A 15,395-nucleotide genomic window follows, 5' to 3' on the forward strand; every position below is an offset into this window, starting at 1 on the left:
TTTAGCAGTTACTCTCTTTCTTTGTGGTAATAAATAATATGGATGGTTCTTTTTTGTTAGAAGTTCCTGATGGTGTAATGAATTAGAATATTTTCCTTCCTACTCCAATAATCTCTTTTTTAATGGTTGGATTTCATATTTGCTATGAGGACATCTAGCCAGTGGGTGGCGCCATAATACCAAAGTACTGCTTTGTTCCTGTTCATTGTGTTGTTAACTCATTTTTAGTACTTAGGTAATACCATGTAGTGGCATTTCCCTTACATTCACCAACTCTTAATCTTTATTTGAAAAGTTTCTGCCTTTTTTGGGGGGGAGAGGGGGCTGGGGTTGTGAGTTAGAAACTGAAATTAGGGACTATTATTATTTTTCTGGTTACATTTCTGTTTGTTTTCTAACCATGATTATTTGTAACTATTGCTTGGTAGTTCCCTTTACGTTCATCTGACCCTGTGATAAATGAATATAACTATCTTAAGCAGAGGAAGCAAGCAAAACTGGACATTCCTAAAAAAATATTTAGGAAGGCATATTTTATTTTTTAGGTGTTCTGTCTGATTATCTTATAGTTTCTGCTTAGTCCAAGGACCTAATTTGTATTTGGTGTAAATAATAGCCTTGTCTGTGTTTCCTACATCTTTTATGGGGTAAAACGGTATGGAAGTTTTAGTTTTGTTCCTTATATAGGTGTTTATCATAAATAGCTTAGGGTTGAGATGTGGATCTTCTGTGTTCATGTTCTGTGAGTGCCAGGCTATTTACAGTCTAAACTTTCCTTTTAAATACTTTCATTAAAAACATTTTTTTAAAATATAAAAAATTAAGTGTGCACTAAAATATTTTCCTCCAGTTTTCACTTATATGGGGCTTAAAGGTTAATAAATTTCTTTTAATAAATTATATTCTGTATATGACAAAGAAAACTTCCTTTAAAGGGAAAATGAACCTTGGTGTTTAGTTTTCAAATATGTGAGGTTATTGGGTTTCTAGTACTGAGGCTAAGATATTTTAACTTTTTCTTTTTCCCTGATTCATCTGTTGGCACTGTTTTGCTGTATCATCAATTGATATACAGAGTTGTCCAAAAAGTCTTTCTTATTTAATCTTGATAAAGACACCATTTTATTAATACCAAATTATGATTTTTCTGCTTATGAATGGTTGATATCCACAGATTGAAAAATGCTTATTTTTCACTCCTGTCATTATTTCTTTTTGTTTTTGTAATAAACAATTTTTTTTTACAACTTCTTTTGATAGGAGTGATTGTAAAACTAAATGTCTTTAGATCTTCAGCAGTGTTGCCCCCAGTGATCAAAATCATAAGTTTTCTTCCTAAAGATGATTTCCTCTATAAAATAAAAATATGTGTTTTGGAAAAGATGAAACAAATTCTCGAAAACTACGGTTGGGGTAGCATTCACAGCTGAGGCTATTCTTTGCTTTTATTATTTTCTGCTCTGTGGAAATGAATCTTAAGGGTGTAGGTAGCCTATGGCATAAGTTGGCGAATAAATGAATCAAAATCCCTTTAGTGCTTACTTGATTTCAATCAGGATTTTGGCTGTAATGTGTGTGAAGTGATATTCATCCCTTCCACATCCTGCCTCAGTCCAGGATGCAGTGAAAAAAGACGGTGCCGACCGGCAGTCAATGCCAGCTAGGAAGCTCTAGGGGCACATGTAGCTTTTGGCTGAAATTTTATTTATCTCTGTGTTCTGGTAAAGCAGGAAAAAAAAAAGAACAAATGTCCTTGTTTAAGATAATCCATTATAGATGGGAATGAAAGATAGGAGTCTTCTAAGCTCTTCTCAAATTTGATTAGGATACACCCTGTTCCTATCCATATCCTGCTTCTTTCCTCCTTGCCCAGTACCCAGGCTCATCTGCACCCAGGTCCCTGATGGTCATGATGATGCCTAGAATGCCCATTGTGTTTCTCTCTTTCTAGCAAAAGCTAGTTTATCAAGTTCTATCTCAAGATCTTTCTTGTCCTTGGAGCCTTCCCTGGCTGTCCCTTCCACATGGGTCTCTCCTGACCATCCTCATGAGTGGTGTGGTATTGGGCTATGAGGCAGCTGATCCTGTCAATTAAAAAGGATTGGGAGTGGGGCGCCTGGGTGGCTCAGTTGATTAAGAGCCTGCCTTCAGCTCAGGTCATGATCTCGGGATCCTGGGACCGATCCTGTGTTGGGCTCCCTGCTCAGCGGGGAGCCTGCTTCTCCCTCTCCCTCGGTCCCCCCCCCCACACCCGCTCATGTGCTCTCTCTTTCTCAAATAAATAAATAAAATCTTCAAAAAAATAAAAAAAAAAGGACCAGGAGTTTGGGAATGGAGTTGGAAGATCTTTGTGTGCATGTTTATATTACAAGTTGCCTATCCTTGGGCAAGTGACTTATGTCTTCTCTGAATCTGGTTCCTCACAGGGCAGTTGTGAGGAATGAATGAAGTGATTTCAACAAAAGTTGCTTTGTACATGTTATTGATGATGTGGGTGCTGTTTGATTACAGTGTTAAACTTTAGTTCTTTTTGCATATAAAATGTATATTTTTGTTTTATAAGAAGTTTTGATTTTCACCATGAAAACATTATGCTCAGTGAAATAGCCAGGCATAAATGGACAACCAGGGTGTGATTTTATTTATTTGAAGTACCTAGACTTGTTAAATTTCATAGAGAAGAAAGTAGAGCGGTGATTACCAGGAGCTGAGGGAGAAGAGGGAATGTTTAAATGTTTAAAACAGTTTCTGGGGCACCTGGGTGGCTCAGCCGTTAAGCGCCTGCCTTCAGCTCAGGTCATGATCCCAAGGTCCTGGGATTGAGCCCCTCATCGGGCTCCCTGCTATGTGGGAAGTCTGCTTCTCCCTCTCCCACTCCCCCTGCTTGTGCTCCGCCTCTCACTGTGTCTCTCTCTGTCAAATAAATAAGTAAAATCTTTAAAAAAAAACAAAAAACAGAGTTTCTGTTTGGGATGATGAAATAGTTCTGGAGATTGGTTGTGGTTATGCTTGCATAATACTGAATGTATTTGATGCAATGAATTGTACACTTAAAAATGGTTAAAATGGTAAATGTTGTGTTATGCATATTTTTAACAATAAAAAACAAAAGAAATTTGGTGTTCATAGCAGCACTAGTCACAATAGCCAAATGGTGGAACTAGCCCACACGTCCATCAACAGGTGAATGGATAAACAAATTGTGGTCATACATATAAGAGAATATTATCAGCCATAGAAAGGAATGAGGTACTACTACATGCTATAATGTGGAAGAACCTTCAAAACACTATAGTAAGTGGAAGAAGTCAGATGTAAAAGGTCACATATTATGATTCCACTTACATGAAATATCCAGAATAGGTAAATTCATAGAGACAGCAGAGTGGTGGTTGCCATAGTCTTGAGGGTGGGGGAGGAGGGAATGAGTAATTGCATACTGGGAGTAAGATTTTATTTTGGAGTGATGAAAAAGTTTTGGAGATAGAGGTGATAGTTGTACAACATTGTGAATGTGAGAAATGCCACTAAATTGTCCACTATAAAATGGTTATTTTATGTTGTGTGACTATCACCTCCATTAAACAAATACTTGTCTTATTACTGCTTTTGGATTATACCTTTGGGTGGAAGGTCCTGGGGTTTTTGCTGGCCCTAAACTTGGTATCAGCTTCGTTATCTCATTATCAAAGAAGTTAATGGAATTTTATGTTATGCCTGGTTATATACCTCTAGTTTAGGGGAGAAAAAGTCCCTGGAACATATCTTTAGAAGTATATCTTCTTCATATGATGTCTTATTCATGTGTAAAAGAAATTGTTATTGTACTCTGGGTTTCCTGTAAGGACCTAAACACATTTTCTGATTTGTCCTCAGACACTGCTATATGGTAATCAAATTCTTGGTATAAGAATTTCCTGAACCCATGTGCCTTAAATATGTACCGCCAATAATGGCCGGGTGAGATCCTGCCAAACTGACTCTCCTCCAGAAAACTAGTGTAAACTTCAAAAAAGTAGCTATGTGAGGGTCCCAGAGAGTGAACAGAAGTAGGAGGATGCTGGAGAGGAGTCCACACTCAGAGGAGGCAAATTGTTTAGAGTGCCCTGTTTTCAAAGTTTTTAAGTTCCGGGCAGTTGTAGTCAACTGTGTGTGGTGCTGGGTGGCAGGGGAACCACAGTGCTTCTGGCAGAGGAAACCGGAGGACTGATGGCTGGGCCAACTACCGCTGTCAGGGGGAGGGGTGAGGTGATCTTGGAAAGAAAACATGAGAGAGGAGATCCCAATTCCTATTTGCCAAAAGCTCTGGTTGACCCTTGGATATGTTCACATGAGTGAAGCAAACACAAAGCAGTTAGAGCAAAGAAAAAAAGTTGACCTGAGATTTGAGCTGTAACACAAGAAACAGAGTTTGCGTTCTAACCCAGTTAATTGGAAAAGTTAATTGCTTCATTTCCAATGAAGGAGCATTCATTGGAGAAAAATAAGAGAATCCAGTATTTTTTTAAAAGATTTATTTATTTGAGAGAGAGAGAGAACGTGTGTGTGGGGGGGTGCAGGGACAGAGGGAGAGGGAGAAGGAGAGAAGCAGACTCCCCCAAGTGCAGAGCCCACATGGGGCTCGATCCCATGACCCATGAGATCATGGCCTGAGCTGAAATCAAGAGTCGGATGCTTAACTGACTGAGCCACCCAGGTGCCTGAGAATCCGGTATTTTTATAACCTAATATTTTATGATGTACAGATGATAATCCAGAATTACCTAAGGTAAGAAGAACCAGGAAATTCTGACCCATTCTCCAAAGTAAAGGTTGGCTATCTTTTTCTCTAAAGGGCTTGATAAGTAATATTTTAGGCATTGTGAACTACATATCGTCTCTGTAGAATATATATATGGTTTTCTTGTTTTGTTTTTTAACTAATTCTTCAAAAATTTGAGAAACCATTTTTAGCTTGTGGGTCATGGAAAAACATACAAAAACATACACAAACAGGATGTGGGATGGATTTCGCCTATGGGCTATAGTTTTTCAACCCATGCTTTAAAGAAAGAATAATCAATGAAGACCAACCTTAAAGATTTCTTAGATGATTAGATTCAGGAGATAAGGATTTTAAAGCATCTATTATAACTATTCTCATGATATAAAAGAATATATGCTTGCTATAAATAAAAAATATGCATAGAAATAGAAACAATACAGAAGGACCATATAGAAATTGGAGAGCTGAAAAAATAAAACTATTTGAAAAATTCCCTGGAGGGAATTAATATCAGAATGGAGACGACAAAGAAAAAAACCCATGAATTTGAAGACAGATCAATAGAGATTGTCTAATGTTTTAAGAGAAGAAGGAAAAAAAATTGGAAAAGAATTGAACAGAGTCTCTGGGACCTGTTAAATAATAGCATCTTTAGGTGTTATCTAAGAAGGAGAGGAGAATCTGAGGAGATTATGACTGGAAAAATCCCCAAATATGCTAAAAAGCTTAACTTTACTCACTCATGATGCAGGAAAACAACTTCAGCAAAAAAAAAAAAAAAAAAATGAAGGCAGTTATGCTTTTTAAAATCATAGTCAAGCTTTTGAAAGCAAAAAAACATAGAGCAAATCTTGAAATGAGAAAGAGAAAAAGGAGGGATTATATACAGGAAAACAATGATTTAACATCTGACTTCTCATAGGAATATATAGAGGCCAGAGAAAGTAGAACATCTTTAAAGTGCTGAAAGAAAAAGTCATCAAGAATTCTACCTGAAAAAAAAAAATCCTTCAAGAATGAGGGCAAAATGGGGGCACCTGGGTGGCTCAGTTGGTTAAGTGTCTGCCTTTAGCTCCGGTCGTGATCCCAGGGTCCTGGGACTGAGCTTCATGTTGGGCTCCCTGCTCAGCAGAGCCTGCTTTTCCCTCTCCCTCTGCCCAATCCTACCCCCCCCCCCAGCTTGTGCTCTCTCTCTACCTATCTATCTCAAAAAATAAATACAATATTTTTTAAAAAAAGAATGAGGGCAAAATGATGACATTTTGGGGTGAAAGACATCTAAGATAATTTGTTGCTAGCACATTTGAACTATAAGAAATGCAAAAGGAAGTTCTGCAGGCTAAAGAGAAGTGATACTAAATGGGAGCATGGATCCTCAGAATGGAATGAAGAGCACTCAAAATGGTAAATAATTGGTAAATATAAAATGCTTTTTGGGCTTTTCCCATTTAAATTCTTTATAATAAATATGTCTGTTTAAAGCAAGCAAACAAAAAAGCCTACATTGTTTCATGGGGGCTTATAATATAGGTGAATGTACTACATATAACAAGTTAGTATAAAAGATGGGAAAGGATAATGGACCTATATAGTTGCAAAATGTCTGCATTTTATTTAAAGTTGTACAATGTTAGTTCTCAGTTCTAATGCAAAAAGTTAAGAATGTATATTTTAATTCCTAGAGAAAAAAATAAGACATATATAAAAAGCCAAAAAAAGATTTAACATGGAATTCTAAAATTATTTAAATAACTTTGAAAGGCAAGAAAGGAAAAATAAAGGAGGAAAAACAGAGGGGATAGAGAACAAATAATAAAATGGTAGGCCAAAACTCAACCATATTAATAATCACATTAAACATTAGTGGACTAAATACTCCAATTAAAGGGCAGAGAATGTCAGACTGATAAAGGAAAACCCATGATGTGACTTAAATATAAAGAGGCAGATAGGTTGAAAGCAAATGAGTGAAAAAAGGTATACCATGAAATAGTAAGAACAAGGGGGCTGAAATGTCTGTATTTATGCTAGATAAATTCATTTCCAGCCAAGAGTATTATTAGAGATAAAAGGAGACCTTTCTTAATGACTGAAGTATTCATTTATCAAGAATACACTGCATTCATAATTGTTATGTTCCTACTAGACTTCAAAACACATGAAGAAAGAGTTGGCAGAATTAAAGAGAAGCACTCATTCATGATATAAAATACACAGCAAATGTGAAATAAAAGGGAATTTCTCAATCTGATAAAGTTATCTAAGAACAACCTATAGCTAACATCATACTTGGTGGTGAATGACTGAATATTTTCCTTCTAAGATCAGGAACAAGACAAGACAAACACATTAGCCATTTTGCATCTCCATGGTATTGGAGGTTTTAGCAAGGGCAATTAGGCAAGAAAAAGAAGTAAAAGGCATCCAGATTGTAAAGGAAGAAGTAAAACTATCACTCTTTACAGATATATACAGATATCTTATATATAGAAAACCCTAAGGAGGGGCGCCTGGGTGGCTCAGTTGTTTAAGTCACTGCTTTCGGCTCAGGTCATGATCCCAGGGTCCTGGGATTGAGCCCCGCATCGGGCTCCTTGCTTGGCGGGAAGTCTGCTTCTCCCTCTCCCATTGTCTCTCTCTCTGTCAATTAAATAAATAAATAAAAAATCTTAAAAAAAAAAAAAAAAAGAGAATCCTAAGGAATCCAGTAACTACTAGAACAAATGAATTAAGGAAGGTTGTAGCTGTGGGATGCCAAGTCAATGTATAAAAATCAATTGCATTTCCAAATATAAGCAATGAACAATCTGAAATTGAAATTAAGGAGATAATTCCATTTACAATAGCATCAAAAAGAATAAAGTAGGAATAAATATCAAGAAATGTAAGACTGGTACATTGACATCTACAAAACATCGTTGAAAGAAACTAAAGATCTGATGAAATGGAAAGACATCTCATATTCAAAACATTTTGGGGCATACATCAAAGGCATACAGGAGCCAACTGAAATGGCCCAAATTGAAACAATTTGAGCAACAAATTGTGTTGAGTTAGATTATAACTCAAGTGTAAAGTAAACATTCATGAGTCCATACTGGTTTAAGTTAATGATTGAATAAATAAGTAAATAAATAGGGAGAATAGACAAATCTCCTGTGCAGAGGAATTTGAAATAATTTACATAGGTATTCTGCCTTCAAGAGAAGGAGCCTAACTCCCTACTCCCTTAAGTTTGGGCTGTGCATGGTGACTTCCTTCCAAAGCATAAGGTAAAGGAAGGGGGATAAAATAATAATTTTACAATGGAGCAACCTGACAATACATTAACCAGGAGGTCAAGGTCAACATCACTAGGAATAAATTATTGAAATTTTGTACCCTTGATATGATGCAATGAAAATATTACTTTACCTCTGTGATCTTCCTCCTCCAACCCCACTCTAATCATGAGAGAAACATTAGACAATTTGCAACAGAAGGATATCCTGCAAAATATCTGACCAGTAATTTTCAAAATTGTCAAGGTTATCAAAAACAAGAAAAATCTAAGAGGAGCAAAGTAGACATGACAATTAAAAGTAATGTTTTCTGTGTGGGATCCTGGAACAACAACAAAAAAGGACAGGTAAAAACTAAGGAAATTTGAATAAACTATGAGACTTAATAATATAATAATAATGTATCATTATTGGTTCATTTAATTATAACAAGTGTACCATACTAATAAAGAAATTAGTCATAGGGGAAACTGGGTGCAGGGTATATGGAAACTTTGTATTATCTTCTCAATCTTTCTGTTAATCTAAAATTGTTCTTCAAAGTAATGTCTAATGTAGTTAGCTGTGGATACAATGACTCTTGAGAGTCTGTGTCTCCTCCTTTGGGGAGAGGGTGAAATCTTTGTATAAAAGGTAGCAGCATCTTATTAGATGGAAACAGAGTTGTGTTTTGGTTTCTTGAATGTTCAAATCTATGTGGAAGGATAAATATGGAAGCTGAGTAGAAAAATGGGTGGACTGTGCTAGTTTAATGCTTCATCTTTATCATCATCATTTAATGTTTCATCTCCAAATGCATCCTTTGCCCTGTTTCGTGATCTTAACCCTGTAAACATCTCTCCTTTGTCACTTGATGCAATGTTAGGCTTTGCTGAGAGAAGGTGGTGGAGGGATGCTGCGAGGCAAGAGCCGCAAGAAGGCACCTCACATCCATTTTCCAGTTTTCCTTTCTATTCACTGAGCACAGGAGTCAGTGGGTTGGTGTGTGGGATAGTACAGTTTCACTTTAGCCACCCTGACTGACCAGCTCCAGCTTTGCACTCAGTCCCCTTCTGCTCGCCTGGCAGCCAATTCCACTGCAGTTCCAGCTTCACCCCTAGATAAAAAGCCAGCTCCAGCCTTCGGTATTTTCTGGCCATGCTGGGCCACTTCTATGCACCAGCCCTGGCCCATGCCTTTTCGCAAGGGACCAGATATCGGCCAGCCAGATTCTGGCTCATGTTGCCTGAGGCCAGCTGGTATTACACAGTCCCCCCTTGCAGACTACATCTTTTCCTTTCTGAACCATTCATTCATTTATTCATTCATTTATTGATCATTTGCTAGGTGCCAGGCAGTTCTAATAAATATTTGTGTACACACAATCAAAACCAAAAATCAGTGCTTTAATCACAAGTTTGGCAGAGCTACAAAAAATGTGCCATTTTACAAGTCACTTATGCTAAAGTCAGAACCATGAAAGGGAAGGAATGGGAACATTGGACCTGGGACAGGGGTGTTTATGTCAAAGTGTCTCTGATATTTGAACCTCCACATTTTCCAGATTCCAGGCCAGCAGAGAGAGGAGTTTTCTCATGCTACAGAACAACTGCCCCTTGCAAACAATTGATCTGAGGTTGATGCTTGGCAGGGTGTTAAGCTTGTCCTCATCAGGATCTGCTTCTTTGACCTCTCATTGCCCCCACACCAGTAACCAAGATAAGGTCTCACCATAGTTTCACCAGAGAAATTCAGTTTCTGCCCTGAGAGGAAACAGACTATTCACTGAAGGACTTGCGGGACCTGGGTACTACGCACTGGCATGATCCAGGGGAAGATGTGTGAAGATGGATTTTGAGAGTGTTGGGTGGAGGACAGTACAAGAAGGTAGAGTAGGAGAGAAGTGGCATGGGTGTATTCTTCAAATCAGGATTTAACATCTTGGCAAGAACACTTAGGAATGACATGCTGTATGCATTCTTATTAAGTTTTAATATTAGGCTTCTAACGTCTTTACAAGGATTGGTCAAACATTAGACTAGATTTGTATTCTTTGAGAATATGGGAAGGCCTCCATCTAATAGCTTTAGGTCATAATCAGTCATTGCACCACGTAGTTCACACCAAACTGAATGAAAGAAAAGATAATATTTCAAGAAGAATAAATATGTCAGCTGTCATGTACAAAGTCATGAACACTATCAAGATACTACAAATCTAGTCCCCAAATATGAGGTTAATTATGGCATGCACCTTTGGGATGGATGCAAAGAGTTTGAAGTCTCGACCAAATCAATTGGTCCTTAGCAGGAGGATGTAGATGTCTTAGATATGGGATGTCATGTTTGTTTGTTAGGGTTGAAGATGAATATTTCTGTGATGAGGTCGCAATGGCTTCCTATGATCTTTCAATCTTTGTATTAGCAAAATTACCATGTCAGTTAATAGAATATAGTCAGGCTATTTTAAATAACTTTATTCTTAAATTTAACACACTCTTATTAGAAATGCTTTGGTATCAGTACAATAAAAATATGCTGGTTTTTCCCCCCGCACTGAATTGTGTCAAGTAACTGGAAAAGTTAAGCATTTGTTCTCCCTAGCTTTTTTGGGATTTTTTCACAAATGATGACTACTGCTTATTCACATGGCTTAATATGGCTATAATTATAATTTTTGGAGTCTCAGGAAAAAAGAAACAAAATACCCAGAAGAGAAGTTGGCAAATGTTTCTTAGTTTCTTCTCCAAAGGATGTTTAGGTAGATGATACACCTCTCAGATAACTTTTTTCCCCAGTTTTGCCATTCTCATCCTTAAAGCTGAAAATTAAAAAAAAATAGAGAGTTATAAAAAAAGAGCTTTAGTTTTCACTCTAAATGACCATTTCATAGAATGCAGGAAAGTTTGAAACATACCTCAGATGATTTTATCCAACAATGTGAGCATTGTTTTAGTAGCACAAAAAGATAGTAGAAATAATAAGCTATGGTTAACTAGGGCTGAAGCAGGTTCAGAACTAGAAGGAACCTATTTCTATAAAGGTTAGAAAAATTAGTAGGGCAAACATAGCATAAGTTGAGTAAATATAGGATTAGTGTGCAATTTCACTATTAGCCTTAGATAAATTCTATACATCAATGACCATGTTTTGTGCCTATTTCTGAGCTATGTATTACTAAAAATAAAAAAGGCATTGACATAAACTTAATTCATGGTTGAGTTATAATTTAAGTCATCAAACGTGGTTATCCCAGGGGACTCCATCCTTGGATATAGAATGACAAAAACATATTTCTTTGAGTGAAAAAATGTGATCCAGTTATTAAGAGTTGGAGTAATTATAAAATTATGTCTTTGTCAGGATATGTTATAAGTATACTTTCAAATATATCTTTTGAGCATATTCCACTGCTAATGATAAATATGATGTAGAAACCATTTTTTAAAATGTAGATTTAGAATTCATAACACTCCTCCAGTGTTCTGGTATCATGCCCTTAATACTTAGGCCTTCAGAGTACAGCTGCCTTGGTCATGTTCCAAAAGTTGAAAGCTGCTTTCAAGGCACTGATCATTGTATTCATATGTCAATATGGCCCAAGAGCCAGCTATTTAACTGATGGCAAGATTTCATTTAATGTAAAAAATAAAAAAAGGGAAGGCTTGTTCTCTCATTTTCCAGCCATATAATTAGTTGTCTATTAACAAATGAAATGACCCCATCTCTAAGGAGCTCTTTTGCGTAAATATGAGAAGAGATGGGGGAATCCAATACTGTAACGAGACTATGATCATTTTTTTTTTTTTGTTATTCTACTTATGTGAAATGTTTTATTTAAATGAAGTCAAGGAACGTTCTTTCCTGTGGAATCTTATGGGGAATGGTCATTTCTAATGTCAGGGTCAAGAATATTTCCTTGAGGGATGTCTGGGTGGCTCAGTCAGTTAAGAATTGCCTTTGGCTCAGGTCATGATCCCAGGGTCCTGGGATCGAGTCCTGCATCGGGCTCCTTGCTCATCGTGGAGCCTGCTTCTCCCTCTCCCTCTGCCTGCCCCCCCCCCCGCTTGCTCATCTTCTCTCTCTCACTCACTCTCTTTCAAATAAATAAATAAAATATTAAAACAAAAGATTTATTAAAAAAAAAGAATATTTCCTTGAATTTAGGACCAGCTGAGAGAATTTTCTTTACTCTGTAGCCAGGAGGATGGTCTCTATTGCTGGGGATGTTAGATGGTGAAGCCTGAGGAGAGGACTGTAATTCCACAGTAGGAGGTGAAATGAAGGCAGAAGGCAAGGCTTTATATTTTCTACTCTTGGATTTTATAGACCTCTACCTTGGCCATACCAAAAAAGAGGGTAGGGGAAAAGTCCATTTTAAGGGACTTTTTAAAGGTCTCTTTTTTTTTTTTTTTTTAAGATTTTATTTATTTATTTAATTGACAGGGAGAGAGAGAGAGAGAGACAGCATGAGAGGGAACACAAGCAGGGGGAGTGGGAGAGGAAGAAGCAGGCTTCCGGCTGAGCAGAGAGCCCAATGTGGGGCTCGATCCCGGGACCCTGGGATCATGACCTGAGCTGAAGGCAGTCACTTAACCAACTGAGCCACCCAGGCGCCCCTAAAGGTCTCTTTTAAGGCAGGGACAAAGTGTTCCTCCTTACAGTTATTCCTCAATTTGAGATTCAGTAAATCAGGCACAGCCTTTGTGCTATGGACAATTCAATGAAGTTCTTGAAGGACACCCTAGATGTGCACATCCTCAGGAGTGAGGGAATGCAGTAGCTCACTGTCCCATTTCTTAAGGGAAAAAATGAATTCTAGGTTGTTAGAGTCTGCTATTTTTTTCTTTAGGCCTATGGCAAGTAGATGATGTGAATTTCAAGTAGGCATGTGGGGTCTGAGCATGTTGGCAATAGGAGGGCGTAGCAGGTAAAATACCTGGGCCATCAGTCTTCTTTTTATTTCTCCTTTCTGCTCTTTTCTGATCTTTATCTCCTCCCCCTACAGCAATTCAGACACATAGTTTTGGCTGGTTGAACTTGGTGGAAGAGAACTTGCCTCCTTACTCTCAGTATTCCTTGGCTCCTAATGATTGCCACAGGTTGGCAATTTTGACACCAATAGCATGTGAATCCCTCGGAGCTGAGGTTCCCTGCCTCTATCATCCTGAAATGCTGCTGACATATCTAAGAGGGGTGAATAGAGCTAGAAGGAATACAAGAGTAGGTTGGTGAGGACTAACTACAAAAGAAAGCCAGCTGCCTGGTTGGTGGGAATAGTAGTGGAGTTCCAGTAAAAGCTTACTGGGGCCACTCATTGGTGGATGTGCCTGGCATTGAGTTATACTTTAGAACACGACCCTATTATATTTACATTAGCAGATGGACATAACTTTGCTGAATTTTCTTGTCATGTCTTTACCTATTCAAAGGTTTTGACTAAGACATCTGGACTTCCAGGCTCCATTTTTCCACCTCTTTCTTCCTCCTTTGTGTTCTTTTTCAAGTTCAAAATTGCTCTTAGATAAGGCTCTCATAACAACATTTACACTGAGAGACTAATAGTTGTTATTATGCCTACCAAGAATATTTTAGCGGGGGACCTATACCATGAATAAAGGAATTTATTGAAATGATGGATTTTCAAGTATCAAAAAGCATTTTTGGGGTGTTGGGGGAAACGCTCAACCTACGTTGTGCTTGTGAAATTGAACTGCACAGGTGGCTATATGTTCTATGTATATGGATGCCTCCTGAGGGTGAGGTCGTATGTCAATATGATACGCTTATTTAAAAAACCCGTTAGAAAAATATCAGCTCTGTAATCCATGCACTGAATTGGGAAACAGGAATGTAAAACAATATCATGATGGAAGGCAAGGAATTTGGAGCATTCTGTTTATAATATGCTTTGACTGATAGTACGGGACTTTGTATTGTTACTTTGTCTGGAAAAGGTCTTCCTGTTTTCATTATTTTAGTTCAGTGGCATGATTAGTGTTGTCTGGAAATGTTAGTCACTTCCTGTCTTTTTCTATGGGGTAAATGTGTTGACATGGGTAAGGGAGAAGGGATAAGGGCATGTGGGGGGAGGCGGCTAACATCCAAGTTAAAAAACGGAAGGCTTTATGATGGGTAATGTTACTGCTCTTGACCATAATCAGTGTGTTTCTCTTTTCTAGGTCTACTGTGTTGTTGTTTTAAAAACGAATTTAAGATGCAATATTTGATCAGCAAACAAAATTCATTCTCAAAACGGAAAGGAATGTTTAGTTTTAGCAGGTTTTCATTGTGGGGACACATCACTCAACTCTGATTGAGGAAGATAACTGTACACTTACCAAAAGGTTAGAAATTCTTCAGATAATTAAAATTTCAGTGTATCCCTGATTTAACTATTTAAAAGGATGGAAGAAGTCCATTTCATTGTATTATTGGCAGCCCCAAATTGGGCTTATGGGTTGCAGAAGAACCCTTCCTGAATTGTGCAAGTACTACCACACTTCTATAGAAGTATCAAGTTCTGTTTGATGAATTAGCTGGGACTTAATAGTTATTACTTTTTAACAAGAATCCTTCCATTAGAAACATTTAAAATTTACCTTCACATTCACACACCTAGAACCTATATGTCTGGGTAATTCGATGTAGGTCTTTAGCTAAGGTTAAGTACAGCTATTATAATTGATTTTGTCAGATTCTTATTTATTTTTTTGTAAGTGAGGAGTAGAATACAATATTCAAGTGATAATAAGGAATTTAAGTTGATGAGCTATCACTTTTATAGAAAAAATTTATTTTCCATTTAAAGCTAAAAAAGCTAGATAGCTATAAAACTATAGAGAATGAGAAATGTAAATATATAGAAAATAGAAAAATAATTGTTAAGTTCAGGAAGACTATGGAAAGGTAGATGTTCTGTTTGACATTCTGATGTTCTGTTTGACAGTTGACATTCTGTTTTAAAATGTAGAAAAATTAAGGAAATAAAGTTAAACTATAAAAGTATAGAGAAACAAGATATAGCAAAGTAATAAAATATCACACTGAAAATAAAATTTGTTTCTTGTTTTTTCTTGCAAAATTAAGGCAACTTGTTAACTTAGATAAGAAGTTTAAATAACAGAGAAGCACAAACAAGTAGCTGGCATCAGTTTCTGGTGGGAAAAGACATGATGTAGATGATCCAACATATTAGTGATCCACATACATTCACAAACAGTACCACACTGTGACAGAAGACAAATTTCAAGTTTCTTAGGTCAATCAATGCACTATCCAAATAAGGCAACAATTGTTTTTTCATTTTATCTTTCACTTAATCACTTTAGTGATTAATCACTAAGTGACTTAATCACTTTAGTTATGGTG

The 15,395-nt window shown here is 37.1% G+C and overlaps 1 protein-coding gene across 3 annotated transcripts in view; it reads right to left on the reverse strand.

Annotated features, from left to right (window-relative positions):
• Nucleotides 1-9,410: 9,410 nt before the first annotated feature.
• Nucleotides 9,411-15,395, reverse strand: part of PALMD (palmdelphin) — a 52,180-nt gene continuing 46,195 nt past the window's right edge. For all 3 annotated transcript variants that reach the window (XM_036069552.2, XM_078072715.1, XM_078072714.1), the window contains one exon: nt 9,411-10,845. In XM_036069552.2, coding sequence (XP_035925445.1) covers nt 10,802-10,845 — 44 coding nt within the window. In that variant the 3' untranslated portion in view covers nt 9,411-10,801. The remainder of the gene's footprint in view (nt 10,846-15,395) is intronic.

Source organism: Halichoerus grypus, chromosome 5 (genome assembly GCF_964656455.1).
Source record: "Halichoerus grypus chromosome 5, mHalGry1.hap1.1, whole genome shotgun sequence".
Classification (NCBI taxonomy): Eukaryota; Metazoa; Chordata; class Mammalia; order Carnivora; family Phocidae; genus Halichoerus; species Halichoerus grypus.